The sequence below is a fragment of the Rana temporaria genome, chromosome 3 (genome assembly GCF_905171775.1).
Source record: "Rana temporaria chromosome 3, aRanTem1.1, whole genome shotgun sequence".
In the NCBI taxonomy this organism is placed as follows: Eukaryota; Metazoa; Chordata; class Amphibia; order Anura; family Ranidae; genus Rana; species Rana temporaria.
In genome coordinates this window covers 341,537,696-341,556,386 of record NC_053491.1, presented here as the reverse complement: position 1 = coordinate 341,556,386, position 18,691 = coordinate 341,537,696, and the positions used below count along the sequence as shown (strand labels likewise).

Sequence of the window (18,691 nt, the reverse complement as noted above, 5' to 3'; positions counted from 1 at the left end):
CCAGCTGCCCACCTAAATTCTAACATTACAGTCAGATGTGGCTGTGCACATGCCAGGGCTGTGATGCTTTGCTTTGTGGTAATATCAATTTTTAGTGATTTTTAGTTTATCAGCGCTCGAGTGTTCCAAAAAGCAGTCCCACAGCATCTCAATGAATACACAACGCCCCCTGGTGGCGGGCAAGGTCTTCTCCTTTAAACTCAGTGCTGTCTCAATTAGGGTTTCCAAAGTCAATTCGAGCAACTATTAAAGATGTCTCTTCATGCAAAAGATATACAAAACTACTGACCAGATAGTGGTTCTCACTACTTATAAAAGTGTATTTATTTTTTATGACTTTATTGCACTATTATAAATTAGTTTTCTGGGCATTACGCGTGAGGATTGAAGATTAAAGCGGATCTTCACTGCATCTAAGCACCACAAACCAAAAACACTATTTTAATTAATTTTTAATATTCATAGCAAACTCCCCCATCCATCAATGTGTCCATGCTTTATTTTGTTGAGAAATCCCTTTAAAAAAACACCCCCTAGCATTTCTGGCTGTGGCCATCTTGAGAAAGGGAAAATGATTAATGTAGCATTTACTTTCTGGAATTCATCTGCACTTAGCTCAAGCATGCAATTCTTTATTATACCCATGTTTTGTCCTGTGGATCAAACAATCTTTAATAGTTGCTGGAATTGATTGTGGGATCCTGAATTGAGATGGCACTGGCTTTAAAGGAGAAGAACATGACAATTTTTACTTGTCTTGCAGCATAGGTGTGAGCAGCCTATTGCATTAGGGCGGGGATATGCAATTAGCGGACCTCCAGCTGTTGCAGAACTACAAATCCCATGAGGCATAGCAAGGCTCTGACAGCCACGAGCATGACACCCAGAGGCAGAGGCATGATGGGATTTGTAGTTTTGCAACATCTGGAGGTCCGCTAATTGCATATCCCTGCATTAGGGTGTACACCCCAAAGCTCAAACACACATGCCTTTCTCTGCAACCTTAGCTGCACTGGACAGTGAATGAATGGCAAGTGCTCTGTGCTGAGCGGCTTCCTTTTCTTTCACAAACTGAAGCATCGTAAATACAGATTACTATGCTTTGGTTATAAATGTACACAGTGAGTGAGTGTGTTCACTATGTTCATTTAGAAAAGGAAGGGGTCAGTAAATTACATATTTACTAGTCCCTTTCCCCACTCTCCATTCTGAAACATCCCTAACATGAGATGGGAAGAAGGGAAGCCAGCGGCACTGCAGGGGGGGGGGGGGCAATATGGGGGGAAGCCCAGACAAAAGGGGGAATCAGCACTGCACCAGTGTGCACATCCCCTGCGCATGCCTATATCTTGTAGAGTTTAATGGGCTGTCTCACCTGTTAAACTCACCCATTGAGGACAATTGGAGCACACTGCAAGCATGAGTAAAACACATGGCTGGTGGTTGTGGTGCAGTATTTTAGTACAAAAAAAAACAACATCCAGAAGGCAGCAGAATCACTACCTGAATGCCTGGCAGCCACTGTTCTACCACCTCCTAAAAAACGATCTGTTGCAGATTGCTTTCAGAGTGTAGTAGGCACTGCTGCCCATGTGAAAGAACAGAGTCCAGGATAGCAGTAACCCCACAAACATCATTATAGCTGCTCTTTTCAAAATCCTTGATTAGGACTTGCCAAATATTACCTAGTGAAGATTGAAGAGAATTTTGAGACTGCCATTTGATCTGATAAATGCTTGTTGTCAGGCCTGTATGCTGAGCCTGTAGCTTAAATGCTTTTTGAGTCACCAGCCCAGAACAAGTATGCAGATCAGGAGTTTCTGAGAAAAGACAGAAACCCGTATTCTCATACTTACGAAGAAAGAGGAAAGGTCTGGTGTCCCCAGTGACACACTTCCATCCCTGTTACATAAAGTCAAAACAAAAGGATTCGCCCCGGGACTTTAAATGAAGTGGGCAACGTTTCCGCCAGTAAAAATAACAGTAATTGTATAGTATAAATTTATTCAAGTAAAATTGTTTACATGCGTAGAGTAAAAATGTTACATACATAACACCAACAATTGCCAATTGAAACAATACATAGACAGTAAATATTAATACACAAGTATAGTAGTGGACAGACTACACGGGCATCATACTACCCGATTAGCCTAATTTCGACTATGAGGTCTCTATGGATACATCACAATATCTATGCCATGCCTGCTCTCCGTTTGGCCCCTGGAGGGGTCCCCGTTTTGACTCCGCCCCCCCAGCTCCCGGGTGAGGCACCTGCTGCTTCTGTCTTGGGGCCGCATACTTGTAGCCATGGTCAAGCTCAGTGGTGAGTATGGGGACTTACAACCCCTCCTGCCCTGTGCCTTTACAACGAATACTTTGCCAGATTGCCAAACATATACTTTTTCATCCTAGGTACAGTGTTACACACCCCTGAAGAGCGAGCTGGATCTTGCGAAACTAGGCTAGTCGGGTAGTATGATGCCTGTGTACTCTATCCACTACTATACTTGTGTATTAATATTTACTGTCTATGTATTGTTTCAATTGGCAATTGTTGGTGTTATGTATGTAACATTTTTACTCTACGCATGTAAAAAATTTTACTTGAATACATTTATACTATACAATTACTGTTATTTTTACTGGCGGAAACGTTGCCCACTTCATTTAACCAGTTAGCAACCGCCCTATAGACGAAATACGTCTACAAGGCGGTTGCTTAACTCTGGGAGGGCGTCAATGTACGTCCTCCCAGAGTCGCGCTCCCGCACACCCTGTGGGGCGCGCACACGGGAGTCTCCGTGACCGCCGGGTCCTCCGGACACGGCTGATCACGGATCACGGTAAATCGCCGCTGATAGCGGCGATTTACCACGTGATCGCTCCGTCCAATGACGGAGCGATCACTAGTAAACAAACCGGCGTCATGTGATGACGCCGGTTCCTCCCTCTCCTCTCTGTACCGAACGGTACAGTGTGAGAGAGGAGAGGGGAGAGAGCGGAAGCAGCAGCAGCTGCTGCTGCTGCTGCGGGCTGGATCTGTGACACATGTAGTCACAGATCCAGCCATCGATCCCTCCCTGTGCAATACTCTGCAGTACCAGCCATACTCTGCAGTACCAGCCATACTCTGCAATGCCCCCACACTCTGCAATGCCCCCACACTGTGCAATACCCCCACACTGTGCAATACCCCAAAATACTCTGCAATGCCCCCACACTCTGCAATGCCCCCACACTGCAATACCCCAAAATACTCTGCAATACCCCAAAATACTCTGCAATGCCCGCAATACTCCGCAATGCCCCGCAATACTCCGCAATGCCCCGCAATACTCCGCAATGCCCCGCAATACCCCACAATACTCTGCAATACCCCGCAATACCCCGCAATACTCCGCAATACCCCACAATACCCCGCAATACTCCGCAATACCCCGCAATACCCCGCAATACTCCGCAATACCCTGCAATACTCCGCAATACCCAGCAATACCCCACAATACTCCGTAATACCCCACAATACTCCGCAATACCCCACAATACTCCGCAATACCCCACAATACTCCGCAATACCCTGCAACGTCGTCTATGGGGATTTTTAAGTAGCAAAGTTTGGCGCCATTCCACGAGCGTGTGCAATTTTGAAGGGTGACATGTTGGGTATCTATTTACTCGGCGTAACTTCATCTTTCACATTTATGCAAAAGAATGAAGAAAAAATACTAAATTTGCCAAATTTTATAACAGAAACAAAGAAAAATTATTATTTTTTACAGAATTTTCAGTCTTTTTTCTTTTATAGCGCAAAAAATAAAAAACCCAACGGTGATTAAATACCACCAAAAGAAAGCTCTATTTGTGTGAAAAAAAGGACGAAAATTTCATTTGGGTACAGTGTTGTATGACTGAGTAATTGTCATTCAAATTGTGAGAGCACCGAAAGCTGAAAATTGGTCTGGTTATTAAGGGGGTTTACGTGCCCAGTGGTCAAGTGGTTAAAGTCCCGGGGCGAATCCTTTTGTTTTGACTTTATTCTCATACTTGCTCCAGATATATAACCTTAAAGAGGAGGTCCCACGAAAAATAAAATATTAAAAGCCAGCATACTACAATACTGATGCAATCGCTCGTCTCTCGGCTGCCCCCGCCATCATCTTCGGTGAGGGAATCAGGAAGTGAAGCATTGTGGCTTCACTGCCTGGTTCCCTACTGGTCCCCTCTGTCTCCTGGGACCAGTGTGTTTCCCAGAAGACAGCTGGGGGGGAAGGGGCGTGACTCCTGCTGGAGTCTATTCCCGTAAGTGGGGCGAATACCACTCTGAAAAGAGGAGGTTCACTTTTTGTGTGGACCTCCGCTTTAAAGCGGTAGTTCACCCACAATCCCATGATTTTACCATCGAGACAGGCATTGTAGCGCGAGCTACAGTATGCCTGTCCCGATTTTTTTAACCCCGTACTCACCTTGTAGTCGTCCATCGTAGATTTCGGCTCCCGCGGGGAATGGGCGTGCCTATGGAGAGGGAGGATGATTGACGGCCGGCCCTGGCACGTCACTCTCCCCGAAGACAGCCGGAGTAGGTCTCGGCTCTTCACGGCGCCTGCGCACAGGCTATGCGCACGCGTCGTGAAGACCAAGCCTATTTCGGCTATTTCCGGAGAAGCGTGACGCGCCAGAGCCGGCCGTCAATCATCCTCCGTCTCCAGAGGCACGCCCATTCCCCGGTATCTTCGATGGACGACTACAAGGTGAGTACGGGGGTAAAAAATTCGGGACAGGCATACTGTAGCTCGCGCTACAATGCCTGATTTTAAGGTAAAATAAAAAAAAAAAATTTCCCGTCGATAGGGTGAACCCCCGCTTTAAGTATTGAATCAACATGATCATCATTACAGCCAGGCACCAAACCTTTTTAATAGAGATAAACAGTGGTAGTCTCCGGGTTTCTCTCATGATAGGTGCCCTTTAATAGCAATTAAGGTTCTTCAGTTGGTGGCCACAGGATTTCCTTTTCTTCCTATTACACTCCATATTATGGGGACATCTGGTATGCAATCTGCTGCCAGTCAGTTGCCAAACCAATGATGTTCACAAAGACAATGCAAGCATTGGACTTGGGGACAGCTTGTTGATAAATGAGGTTTGGAGGAGAACCAGTAACACTAGCAGACTAACAGCACAGCAACACTGCCATGAAACGGTGTCTACCAAGAGAATAATAGTAGCCTATAATCAAGATAGTGATGTCTATCACTTATTTTACTGTTCTCCTGTTGCCTTTAAATTGTGTCTTTATATACTAAAGACTGTTTTGTAAATGAACCAAACATAACCAATAAGATTTACTCTTACTTCCTTCTTAGAAACCAGCACAGAAATTGAGTTAATTCAGACAGTAGTTTAAATCTGATAGATAATTTAACCCCTCCCCACTGAATCTAAAACTAAAAGAAAGCTTTAATTTAAGGACAACTAAACCAAAAAGCAACCTAACCTATTGTGGCCTACTAGTCATTAGATGTGGTGACTTCATTAATGTATATTTTAGGCTAAAAGCTTTTTCTGCAAGAACAGAAAATACATGTTGACCCTGCCAGTAATGCAGCATCCTATTATTTCCTGTGACCCGGACAGAAAGCAAAACAATCATATTTTTCTTAAGTAAACTACCAATCCCATCATGCCATATGTAAAACAGATGAGCAGAGGCAGATATGTTTGTAGTTAGGCCTGTGTGGCAACGATGACTTTCTCTATAGATACAGTAAAGCGAGTGCTTGAAGCCACCCCGAGGCAGGATATGTGTTATTTGCAGGATTACCAAGGGTTAAAAGGTTGAAAAAAGAAAATTAATGCAACCACCACATCTACTGACTGTTTAGATGCAATAAAATAAATGTTGGGCTTTGGGTTCAAATACGCTTTAACCACTTCAGCTCCGGAAGGTTTTACCCACTTCATGACCAGGCCATTTTTTTTGATACGGCACTGTAAAATGCATGTCCTTTTTTTCCCACAAATAGAGCTTTCTTTTAGTGGTATTTGATCACCTCTGCGTTTTTAACAAAAATAGACAGACAATTTTTTTATAAAAAAACAATATTTTTTACTTTCTGATATAAAACATTCCAATTTATTCCAATAGAAAAAAAAAATAGAATGTCTTCATCAGTTTAGGCCAATATGTATTCTGTTACATATTTTTGGTATAAAAATCCCAATAAGCGTATATTGGTTTGCGCAAAAGTTACAAGGCCGGATTCAGATACATTGCAGTAACTGCCGGCGCGGCGTAACATATGTCAGATACGGTACGCCGCCGTAACTTAGGGCGCAAGTTCCGTATGCAGAAAGAACTTGCGCCCTTAGTTACGGCGGCGTAACGTATGTGTGGCGGCGTAAGCCCGCCTAATTCAAATGGGGATGATGTGGGCGTGTTTTATGTCAATTCACTGTGACCCCACGTATTTGACGTATTTTACGAATGGCGCATGCTCTGTTCATGAAAAAATCCCAGTGCGCATGCTCGAAATTACGCCGCAAGTCATCATTGCTTTAGACGTGAACGTAACTTACGTACAGCCCTAAAACGTAACATTTTCAAAACTCGGCACGGGAACGACGTCCATACTTAACATTAGCTACGCCTCATATAGCAGGGGTAAGTTTACGCCGGAAAAAGCCTAACGTAAACGACGTAAAAAAATGCGCCGGCTGGACGTACGTTTCTGAATCGGCGTAAATACCTAATTAGCATATTCCTTGCGTAACTATACGGAAGCGCCACCTACCGGCCAGCGTAAATATGTAGCCTAAGATACGACGGTGTAAGACACTTACAGCGGTCGGATCTTAGGGAAATCTATGCGTAACTGATTCTCTGAATCAGTCGCATAGATACGACGGCCCGCACTCAGAGATACGACGGCGTATCTGGAGATACGCCTTCGTATCTCGTTTCTGAATCCGGGGCATAGTGTCTACAAAATAGGGGATAGATTTATGGCATTTTTATTTTTTTTACTAGTAATGGCGGTGATCACTGATTTTTAGTGGGACTGCGACATTGCGGCGGACAAATTGGACACTAAGTGACACTTTTTGGGAACAATGACACCAATACAGTGATCAGTGCTAAAAAAATGCACTGATCACTGTATAAATGACACTGGCAGGGAAGGGGTTAACATCAGGGGTAATCAAGGGGTTAATGTGTCCCTGGGAGATGCTTACTAACTGTGTGGGGGACTAATACACTGGAGGAAAAAAAGAGATCTGTGTCAAGATCTAATTTTTTCTCCCTGACAGATCGGCGGTCTGCCTATATTTTTGGTTTATATAGGCAGACTGCTGCTCCGTCTCTTCTCTTAACGATCGGTGGGTCGCGGTGGCCATCAAGGCTGCCGGACCCACTGATTGGCTCCCACTGTCTCCAATCAAAGAGGGAGCTGCGCGCGTGCGCCCACTTCATCGCGTGCACAGAATCACGTATTGGTATGTGATTTTACGCAGCCGGGCAGCCCTGTTGCAGTATATATGCAGTGGGCGGTCCGGAAGCGGTTAATGGAGGCATTTTGTAAACTAATAAAAAAAGACCAGGCGGCATATTGTTAATAGATCAAAAATAAATTTCCCTTAAAGAGAACCCATGCCCAGATCATGCACACTAATGCATTTACATATTTTGAACAAGCAGCAAAAGCACGCTATAACAAGTCCTTCTTCACTTCTGTATCTATAAGCATTGTGGAGAAATACATTTTTAAAGTTCACAATACAGGCAATGAAATCTTGACAGTCCTCTACTGTAAACAACCAGCAGGTGTTTCCAAGTTGTTAGAAAGCAACTGAAACTCAGTTTTAGAGCCTGTGTTGTGCTCTATGAGGAGCTTTGAGAAGGAAACACATGATCATAAAAGAAAATAGAGAAGTCAGGGGCTGCTTATTTTTTCTGCTTATTAAGAATATGCAAATAAAATAGTCTGGGCCTGCGTGAAAGTTAAAAAAACTGCATTCAACATTCTACATATTATATTGCCATCCATTTTATAAGTTGATCAATATAAAATGCACATTTTCTTTAGAAAAAAACATGAAGGAAAAATAATTTCATTTTTAGTAGCACTGAAAAATTGGGCATATAGCATCACTAAACTCAACATGGAACAATTGTTTGCATCATGAATATGGAAGTAGCACACAAAGGGGATGATGTATGTAAAGAACAGTAAATAGAAAAGTTCCTCCTGCCCATAGCAACCAATTGGCTTCAGTACGCCATGTTTTTGACGCAATGGCATCCAAACATGGAACAGGCTCATTTTAAGTAGCAAACTATGGATGAGTAACTTTTTTTAATTTGCTTAGATTTAATTAAATAATTTATCATGTAATATCTTTAACTCCTAAATTATATAAAAAAAACTAACGCAGAAAAATAAGAATATTTCAATCATTCTTTCACAGTTTTTTTTTTTTTTTTTATGTTTCTTCTAAGTTTACCTTTTTTTGTTGTTGTTTCTTCTAAGTTTACCTTTTTTTTTTCATTACAATCAGTCTGTAGGAATGGATTTTGCTGCATTAGATATACCGTATTTATCGGTCATATGCTTAAAGTGTATGTTTAACCCAAAAAAAAAATTGTAGGGAAAAGTTAGAAATCATTATGCATATTGTGCCAAGCTGGGTCACTGTTTATGCAATACAGATATTTCCTGCAGTTTAATTTTAAAGTTGCTTCTCTTCTCAATGTGTCCTTTGAAAGGAAATTGATAGCATTTATCCGATGAGAACACACTAAGTGTTATTGCTCTAAAGTTTATCTTTCCATGCTTCCTGCTCCACTAATAAATTATGTATTAAATAAATAGAATTGGAGGTTCCACTAATGAGTAATCTGTCAGCTGAATACCTGCAACTCAGAATGTTTCATACAAACAGTATTATTTTTAATCTCTGTCAAACTTTTAAAAACAGCTCAATTTGAGATATTAATTAAGATAACAAAAAAACATGTATCATATGCAGTAAAATCCACTTCTGGGGATCATTTGAAAGAGGCAGAACTATAGTTTTTTTTTTTTTTTTTTTAAGTCTGATATGACTTATTTCTTTTTATTACAGTATTCCACCCCCCCCTCCCCCCCCCCCCGGAGACAAAGTAAATGTGGTACTATATATCCCATCTTCCTACGTGCCATGGAGGGCCAGCTGTATGGTGGGATGAATGCCCTCCCATGACAGCTAGCAAGAAGATGGCTGCATTGATAGCCAGCACTTATCTCTGGTTCCAAGCACCTTGCCAGGACAAGCACCAGCAGGAAAAATGCAGAGAAAGGGGGGATCTCAGACTTCTATGGTCTGCGGGAAGATAGGACAAGATACTACATGTACTTTGTCTCCTATATTAAAATAAGAAATTAGACTCCTTCTTTAATACCTACACTTTCCAACCACTAAAAAATTAAAAGGAGGCATTCTCGAGTAACAGCACACACCTTCCAAAGTTAAAGTGGTTGTAAAAAAAAAAAGTAGAGCACCCCCAATAATTTTGTTATTTTGCCCTTCCTTTTTTTTAGCAAAGTTTACTTTTTGATAAATTAACTGGTAATCCTGACAGTCACTCTAGTTCTTGAGGGAAATTATCTGAAGGCTTCTCCAGTCTTTGTAGCATTGCCACCATAGTGTGCATACTCCCATCTTATCCCATTTAAGCCAAATCTACTCATGACTTACAAGACCCATAGATCTTGTTTTCCCTAGCTGTATACATCACAGGAAGTAATGCCTGGAAAGTAGATATTATATCTTGTTTGACCGTAACTCTTCCAGGGAGCCTCACTGTCATAATACAGGATGCTAGACAATGTGCATAGCAAGGAGAAGGAAATTGGTCACGAGCCTGTGGAACTAGAATAAAAAAGGTATTGCAGAGGTTTTTGTTTTTCTTAATTGCATTTTCGATTGTTAGTGGTGTGTCCTATTATAATAGGGTTCAATTTTAAGGGCCTACAATTGCTTTAACAGTTGAGCAATAAACAATCAAATATGTAAGACAAAAATTTTAAGATACTTAGATTTTACAACCACTTTAGCCTACATGTAAACCTAGATTAAGGCTTACCTGAAGGTGCTTGAAATATCTCTCAGACCTGCATGGTCTAGGAGATATTTGCACAACGCCGTAGGGCGATTTCTCCTGCGCATGCGCCGGAGTTAGAAAAGGCACGCTCTGCAGTTTCTATCTCAGGTCATGCCGTTAAAGGAAGGAAGAGGGGTGAAGAATGGCCGCTCGCTACTAGCGAGGAAGACGGGGACATCGCAGGCTTCTCCTGCAGGTAAGTGTTGCATAATGGGCTACTATGCGATACATAGTAGCCCATTATGCTTTACCTTTACAGGTAAACAAAGAACAAGTAACACCCATCAGGGTTTACTTACTCTTTAAAGCGGATGTGCCATGGGAAAAAAATATTAAAAGCCAGCAGCTACAAATACTGCAGCTGCTGACTTTTAATATTAGGACACTTACCTGTCCTGGAGTCCAGCGCCGATCGCAGCACAGGACGAGCGATCGCTCGTCTCTCTGCTGCTCCCCCCGCCATCCACGCTGAGGGAACCAGGAAGTGAAGCGCTGCGGCTTCACTGCCCGGTTCCCTACGGCGCATGCGCGAGTCGCGCCGCACCTGCCGATTGGCTCCCGCTGTGTGCTGGGAGCCGAGTGTTCCCAGCACACAACGGGGGGCGACGGGATGTGACGGAATGCCCGTCTTTTGCCCGTGAATGCCGGGCCGTAAGTGGGTGCAAACAAAAATTTCCAAATGGAAGTTCTAGTTATGGGGGAGTATGTGACTCATTCCACTCCTATTTAACAATGCTGGTACTTGAAGAATCAGGCACCCAGTGATGTAACATGTGTTACTATATATTTAGCTTTACTTTAAAATGACACACCACACTATGAACATTAAGTTGTTTATATATTTTAACAAACAGCTAAATAGAAAAACAAGCCCTCATTGCCCTTTTTAGCTACAGCAGTGGTTCTCAACCTGGGGGTCGGGACCCCCTTGGGGGTCGAATGACAATTTGCCAGGAGTCCCCGAATCTTGGCTGTTCCTGAAGCCCGCACCACTCTCCCAAGCTTCTCGTGGCCTCCCAGCAGGGCTGTCCCTGGAGCCCGCGGTCGTCCCCTCAGCCTCTTCGCATCCGCTTGTTCAGTTCATGGCATGGCTGGGGGCAGAGACTAGAGGTCAGCTGACTGGTATGGAATGTGAAGTGGAAGGGGCTGGAGGAGATTATCTTGTGATTTTGGCAAAGGTGTCACTGCTGCGAGACACCGCAAAGTCAGAGACACAGTGAATAACACTACCTGTGATAGTTGCCATTAAAAGTCCCCACTACAGTTCACAGATCAGCAGATGACCTTTATCAAGAGCACCTAAGTTGGCTGATCAGAACTCCCCCAGTGCTGCCACTGATTCCACACCCCACCAGCACTGCCACTCCCCCAATAGGAAGTAAGAGAAGGAATGAAAATAGAGAATACATGGAAGTGAGAGGAATAGAGGGGGAGGAACAAAGAAAAAGGGAGAGAAAGAATAAGAGAACACGAAAGGTGGCTAGAGAGGGATGGGGGGGGGACATAAAATTAGGATAGAGAGAGACAAAAGGGAAAGAAAGGAGAACAGAGTGGTACATCGTAAAATGTACCACAAGGGGGTTTTAATACTGTACGGGTGGAAGGGACTCGGGGAGCGATATATGTCCGTGGGTTAGGGGCGCAAACTACTTGCCTTACCTTGGGTGCTGACAAACCACACTATGAATTTTCTTTTATTGTTGGGGGTCCCCACAACTTGGGAAATTTTATAAAGGGGTCACAGCACTAGGAAGGTTGAGAACCACTGAGCTACAGGCTCTGTGGATAAATGTATCCTCAAATTTCACAATACAAGCACTGAAATCATATCCCATCGCCTCATGTTTTCTCTTCTAGTGTGGACTCATGCTCATTAGCTGCAGACACTGTGGTGCAATTCAAACTCAAAGATCACAACAGGAACTCTGAAGTCTGGTTGCAATCAGTTTCTGAATAGTATACAGCACATGCTGTTTATTTACATTAGAAGACTGGCAGGCTGCCAAATCCCTGCTGCTGGTGAAAATAAGGAAAGGAGGAGCTGAGATGTAGGTGCTTCTATCTTGAACTTTATGCATCATTTTATCCACAATACCTGCAGCTACAGAGACCAGGGATTTTTAAGCTTTTTTACTTCTTGCCAAAAGTCTGGAAATACGTTAATGCTCATATTATGGGTGTATGTGCACTGTACCTAAGGTTTAAATTGTATTTTGAATCAGAGTGCATTATACTGTATCCAAGAGACTATGTTTTATGTTATAATCATATAGGAATGTATAAGTTGCTCAGAACCCATTTCTGAGATCGATTTACATTTTCTGCCTTTTTGCAAATGACCCATTTTTCCTTTTGCTTATATTTAGTGAACTGGGCACTTATGAAATATTTTCTTTATTAATTCAGAACATCAAAACTAGCCGGTACAATACATTTTTTATAATTTCTATTTGTTTTTTCATTTTTTATCATTTGGATACTTTATTTCATAATTTTTTTTAAACTAAATTTTCAGAATAGTTTTCATTGCTTCCGGTTCTAAGCAGTTGTATGAAGATGATGAACCCAAAGCCTATTCGAAAAAACTCTTTGAAGCAATCAATATATTTCCTAATATTTCACTAATATAGACAATAACCTAAAAAAATCCACTTATTGAAAATAATAAAGACACTCTAAATAGTCAACCAATCATAATTTAATGGAAAAATAAATAGCACACCTGCACATTTAATATCATCAGTCAAATGTAATCACTAGACTCTTCTATAAGACTTTGCTACATTGTTCCTCGTCAAGATAAGGCCCTGAAAATAGAAGTTAAAGGATTTAATTTTTTTTTTTACTCCACATGATTGCAACATTTGGGGTGCATGCTTAAACTCTGGAGGGAGGTGGGTTTTGGAGTTGTATAATGTCATAGATTTAGTTTGGGGGTGAAAAGGGGTGGTGTGAAAGGTCTTGGTAGCGTCTGGTAGAAACCAAGCTTTTTTGAAGTGTTGCCAGTTTCTCCATTTACAGTAAATCACAAATGTTAAACTGTTTTGAGATCTACTGAGTCAAAGTTTAATTCCTATGTCACCTTTTAAACTTCATGGCACATTTTAAGCAGATTTTCGAGATATGTGGAAAACTTTGGAGAAATAATGTGATTTGAGAATCTAAAATGCGAATAACAGTAGTCTGTAATGAATAGAATTTGAAATTGATAAGATAAGTGAATTATAGCTGTCCATCTAATGCATATGGGCATCTCTACAACCAAATAAAAGGTGAAGTGAAGAAGGTGCAAAAATTGGAAGGAAGTTAGAATTGCTAATGAGGATAATGGAAGACAGGGACTAGAAGATTAAAGGCAGGAGATAAATAGAAGATGAAGAAGGGATGACAATAAAAGGTGGAAATAAAAAAAATAAGATGAAAAGACATTGCAAGAGAAGTCATCAACTAGCAACTGAGATTTAAATCAGCCATGTATAGGACAAAATGGAAGAAAAGAATGGCGTGAAATAATTTTGAATAAGGTGAGAAGAATGCTGGTTAGGAATGAGAAGAGACTGTAGAATCACTGGAAGGGCAGGAAAAAAAGACATAAGAGAGAAATAGCAAACCGAGGCATCCAGTAGATCAAAGTCACTGGTACCTTACTGCTTTAAATATTTTTGATTTCCAAATGCTTCTTAAATTTAAAAAATGGTATGAAGCTGTTTTTTTTTTTCTTTGCTGCTTCATTCAGCAAATTGAAAGACTGTAGTTTCTTGAATTACTTGTCTTTTTCTCTGCAGACACACATTTATCATTGTTATAGACAGGTTTTTCCTCAGCCATTAAAATGATTATCTTAATCTGATGTTTCTTTGATGTGGACTATTCATTTAAGAATATGATCCCACTATGTAAATGAAAGGCAACTTCAAAAAGGCTTAACTCCTCCTTTGCTGACTGCCCGTTAAGTGCTGCTGTCTGTTGTATGTTGCTAGTGTGTTGGACTGGTCTGAGTTCTGGATTGTGAACGTGGGTTTCTCAGGAAGCTTAAGGACATGTTCATAATATCTGTTGCTATGAATAACACATTCTGTCTCTTGCTCTCTCCCTGCTCTTTTCTGTGTGTGGTTTCAGGATAAGACAAGTGCACTGAGCCTTAGTAATGTCGCTGGAGTCTTCTACATCCTGATTGGAGGTCTTGGCTTGGCCATGTTGGTTGCTCTCATTGAGTTTTGCTACAAGTCCAGGAGTGAATCTAAAAAGATGAAGGTGGCATATGCTCTTTTTACATATCTTACATTTTAAATGTGTTCTTGTCTCACATTAATCTAAATCATTAGGGTAGCCATACCGACATCTGCCAATGTTCCCACACACAAGCAATGCAATCACTCACAATAATTGGATCATGTATGGATTACCAAGAGATCTATAATGAGTATCCAAGAATGACAAGTGTTTAACAGTTATAGGAAATTTCCCAAAAAAAGGTATGGAAAGTGGAGAGGCATTAGAACGCCTGTCAGGTTTTTATTGCAGTCTGTGTCCCGGTTAGGTATATTCACCTTTTCTATTTGTCCTGGAGACTGTTATCACTAAATGTGAAAGAAAATCTCAGATTTATGATCATCAGTACAGCAATAGAGGGGAAATCTTACAAAAAGTAACACTAGTTCTGGGGACCCCGGTGACAATCAGAGATTTCCTCTCACATCCTGTTGTGGCCATGGGACAGGTAGTGAAGGAAAATCTCCCCAATGGGACACATATGGCAAAAAAGTGACTGGGTTTATAACCCTTCCTTGCTCTATCTAAAATGAAAAAAAAAATCCCCAGTCATACCTGTCTATTTGTGTCCTCCTCCCACCCCTTTTAATAGTGATTATATGATGTTTAATGCAGCATTTACCAACAAGTTGATGCAATCACTCCTGCTTAGAGAAGTGCTGGCAGACTTGTGGGTTACTCAGTTGTGCCTGTCATTCAACTGTCTCAGGTCAGCTTAAAAAGCGACATTCCTTTGCTCCCTTCTTCCCTGCACCCATGTGGAAATTCTAGTCACAGTTACAATAAAAGCAAAAGGTCACTAAGTTTGTAAACAAGTTCTAGACCAGTGTTTCTCAACTCCAGTCCTCAAGGCGCCCCAACAGGTCATGTTTTCAGGCTTGTCGTTTTTTTGCACTGGTGATTGTATCAGTTTCACTGCGTTAGTAATTACCACAGCCGTTTCCATCTGAGGGAAATCCTGAAAACATGACCTGTTGGGGTGCCTTGAGGACTGGAGTTGAGAAACACTGTTCTAGACCAACACTGTGCAGTGACGGCCATTGAAACCTAAATAGTATTGCGGTAGTGTAGGTGATTGGCACACATTCTAACATTTAGTGGCATATTTTAGGCTGTAAGCGTAGGTTCACACAATTGCTGCCTGCCATGTTTGTGCAAGAAAAGCTCCTCGATCATTTTAATTGGCTGCTATACCTGTGGAAAACACAGGAAAAAGGTCCCTGTACCATTTTAAAATTGCAGCTGCAGTGTACTTTTGCACCATGCAGTTTCCCACAACCAAAAGCATTCTGCATTTTCAGATTATAATTGATGGCACTCTCACACATCTGCTAAAAAAGCAGCATGTTTTGCCTTAGGTTGTGGGAATGTGTCCAATTTACATGCATTCTTGCACCCTCATATACAGTTTGTGAACCTAGTATAAAACTGCTAATACTGAAGAAGTTTTGGAAACACTATATCAGAGGCAATGAGTTGGCACTCAAACAAAAGAAAGAAAAAAATATTTAGTTTTAGATATGAAATACCCCTCTAACCTACATTAACATATTGCTTTTTAAACTAAGAGGTCTATAAAAAAAATGTAATTTGTTTCATGAATTCTTGCATGAAAGGACAGGGGCTAAACCCCCCTATCCTCCTCAAAAGGGCTTCTGTTTAATTCCGCAGCAATCAGTCACGGAGACGGTCCGAATGGCAACTTTACCAAGACCTTCCACGGCAGGAGGTAGCGGTGAAAATGGCAGAGTGGTTAGTCACGACTTTCCCAAATCCATGCAGACAATTCCATGTATGAGTCACAGTGCAGGGATGTCCCTAGGAGCAACTGGATTATAATACCAGCAGACTTCACACTACCTGGTGAAGCAGTCATGACCTTCCCCCGTTCCAGTGCCAAAAACAAAAAGGACACATTTTATGGACTTTACACAAGTCACTCAAAGATTTATTTTTTGTTCACTTTGTCCTTTTTTGCCATGTGCGGCAAACTTACACATCAATAAACTGCAATAAAGAGCTGATATTGGGAAAAACGGAGATCCTACCCTGTGGGCTGGACATTTGAATGTTTTTCAATAGACTCTGATCCCACAATGATTCAGCTCATCAACTCTTAGTATATTCAATTATTTTAGGGAAACATGTCACCATTTTTTTTTACCCTTTCCTATGTTAACTTTCTGAGCTTTCTGAACAAACTTGGGCACACTATCTGCTGGCATTCCCATCAGGATTTGAAGAAACAAGAACGAGAATGTCTTTCAAATGAATAGCCCAGAAAGATATGGTTGAGGTACATAGTGTCATCTTCGAGCTACAAAAGGCATTATAACAAGAGAAAGAGTTGTACTAGAGACAGACTAAAAGCTGTACATAGCAAATGGAAAGCAAAAGAATAAAGAAATATTCAAGACTAAAAGACCTGTGGTGCAAGATTACAACAAAAGAGACATCTGGACAGCATTATTAAAGACTGGTAAGGATTAATGCCATGAGATATCTTGTTTACGATTGTGGTTACAAGTGTAAGCAATGAACGACTCAACAGAATAGCATCCGTAATTTCAACAATGCACAACCACTAGAACTTGATATCACTTTGCAAGAGTAAATGGTTTATGATTGTGTTTCAAGACATATAATATGACCAAGAATCCCCAACAGATCTGAGTACATGCACAAGCCATGCAGGTCTATTGAACTTTTACTGTTATGTCTACAAACATCTAGACATGAAATGTATTGCTTTAAGCGTTTACAGTCTTGTATAAGTTGCCAACTGTTGTAAGGTGGTTAAATAAGAATGTCAATACCTTTACACATCGTATAAAAATCAACATAAGATTTGCCATCAGTTGTGGGAAAATCATCAACCTAACTACTTTCAGAAGCTATGAAAGGACTGGACTTTGATAGATACACCAAGAACTGTGCCTGGGTTCATGTCAGCAGATGTTGTGGAGATATAGTTACACACTTAATGCCATACATTTCAACCAATCTTTTGTTTTCACAACTCAAGTCTTACCCACCCACAAGAGGGCAGAGATGCCCTTAAAGAGGTATCTTTCTAAAAGTTTGTGTTTTGAATTATCATGTTTCCGTTATTTAATTTTTTGAATATTTTATGAGTTCCTGTTTTAATGTGTGAAGAAGACAGATACTATACCTTGAACCTCTGCAAAAGTGTATGTTGCCATTTTGGAGTGGAAACATAATTTTCTTAATAATTCCTCAAAGTTCTGAGGAGTTTTCCAGCCATTTGACTCAAAGGGCCTTGCAACTACTGGAATTGACCTTGAAAATTCACAAGGGCATTGCAGCAAAACGTTTCTTCTTACACAGAGGAGCCTGTTTGCTCAGTGACTACAAGATGAGACTCGGTGGGCAGCCGGACACAACAAATCAGCAATGGAGATGTTGCGTGTTCAGTCGTAATTTGTATTTTTATTACACTTTCTTAAAAACAGGTGTGGAACCAAGCTTGGTTTTTAATTCCAAGAGTGGATTCCACATGTAATCCCTTCAGGTGTTTCATTCAGTTTTTCCTCTTTGATACCTGGATATTTTTTCTCCACAAAAAAGCTGTATTTGTTTTAACTCTGATGTCAAAAAGTGCTAAGCGAGACTATGTTTGGTCAAACAACAGAAGCATCATAGTTTGGCTTGTTTTCTAGATGTGATGGGGGAAGAGTTGCTCTCATCAGCATCTCCTTGCTTCTTGCATATCTCTTTTGTTTTATTTTATTTTTTTCTTTGAATTAATATAAAAAGGACGTGATTTCTTTCTTTGATGAGGCAAAGCAGCTTCTGTATACAATTTAGAGTGAATGTATGTGTGGTTTGAAAGAGTATTATTGTACCTATAGGTACAGGATGAATGTCTCTTGTTGTGAAACAGGCCCACCACTGATAACACCTTTCCATGACACACCTCCTTTGCATATTTGCTGTGTGTTGCAGATACATTTTTGCTTCGGATTCTTTAAATGTATACTTCAATTGAAATAACTGAAATCGATATTAGATATACATTGTACTACAAGGGTATTCAAAAAGTTTCCACGCTTTTTAGACTTAAAAAAAAGTGTGGAAACTTTTTGAAGAACCCTCATAATGGGTTCATTTTTCCCAAGCCTACCTCCAATTTCTTGCTACAGAAGATGCTCAAGGTGTTAAAATATGACTGTGAAGTACAACAGACACCATAGCTTGATTATGCTACCTAGTGCACTGCAATGTCTCCATGAGGACATTTTTAGTTAGGGATGT

At 41.0% G+C, this 18,691-nt stretch overlaps 1 protein-coding gene across 4 annotated transcripts in view; it reads left to right on the top strand.

Annotated features, from left to right (window-relative positions):
• The window catches only part of GRIA1 (glutamate ionotropic receptor AMPA type subunit 1), a 445,232-nt gene extending 427,019 nt beyond the window's left edge, over positions 1 to 18,213 (top strand). For all 4 annotated transcript variants that reach the window (XM_040345114.1, XM_040345115.1, XM_040345112.1 and 1 more), the window contains exons 15-16: positions 14,264 to 14,398; positions 16,067 to 18,213. In XM_040345114.1, coding sequence (XP_040201048.1) covers positions 14,264 to 14,398; positions 16,067 to 16,255 — 324 coding nt within the window. In that variant the 3' untranslated portion in view covers positions 16,256 to 18,213. The remainder of the gene's footprint in view (positions 1 to 14,263; positions 14,399 to 16,066) is intronic.
• Positions 18,214 to 18,691: the final 478 nt, after the last annotated feature.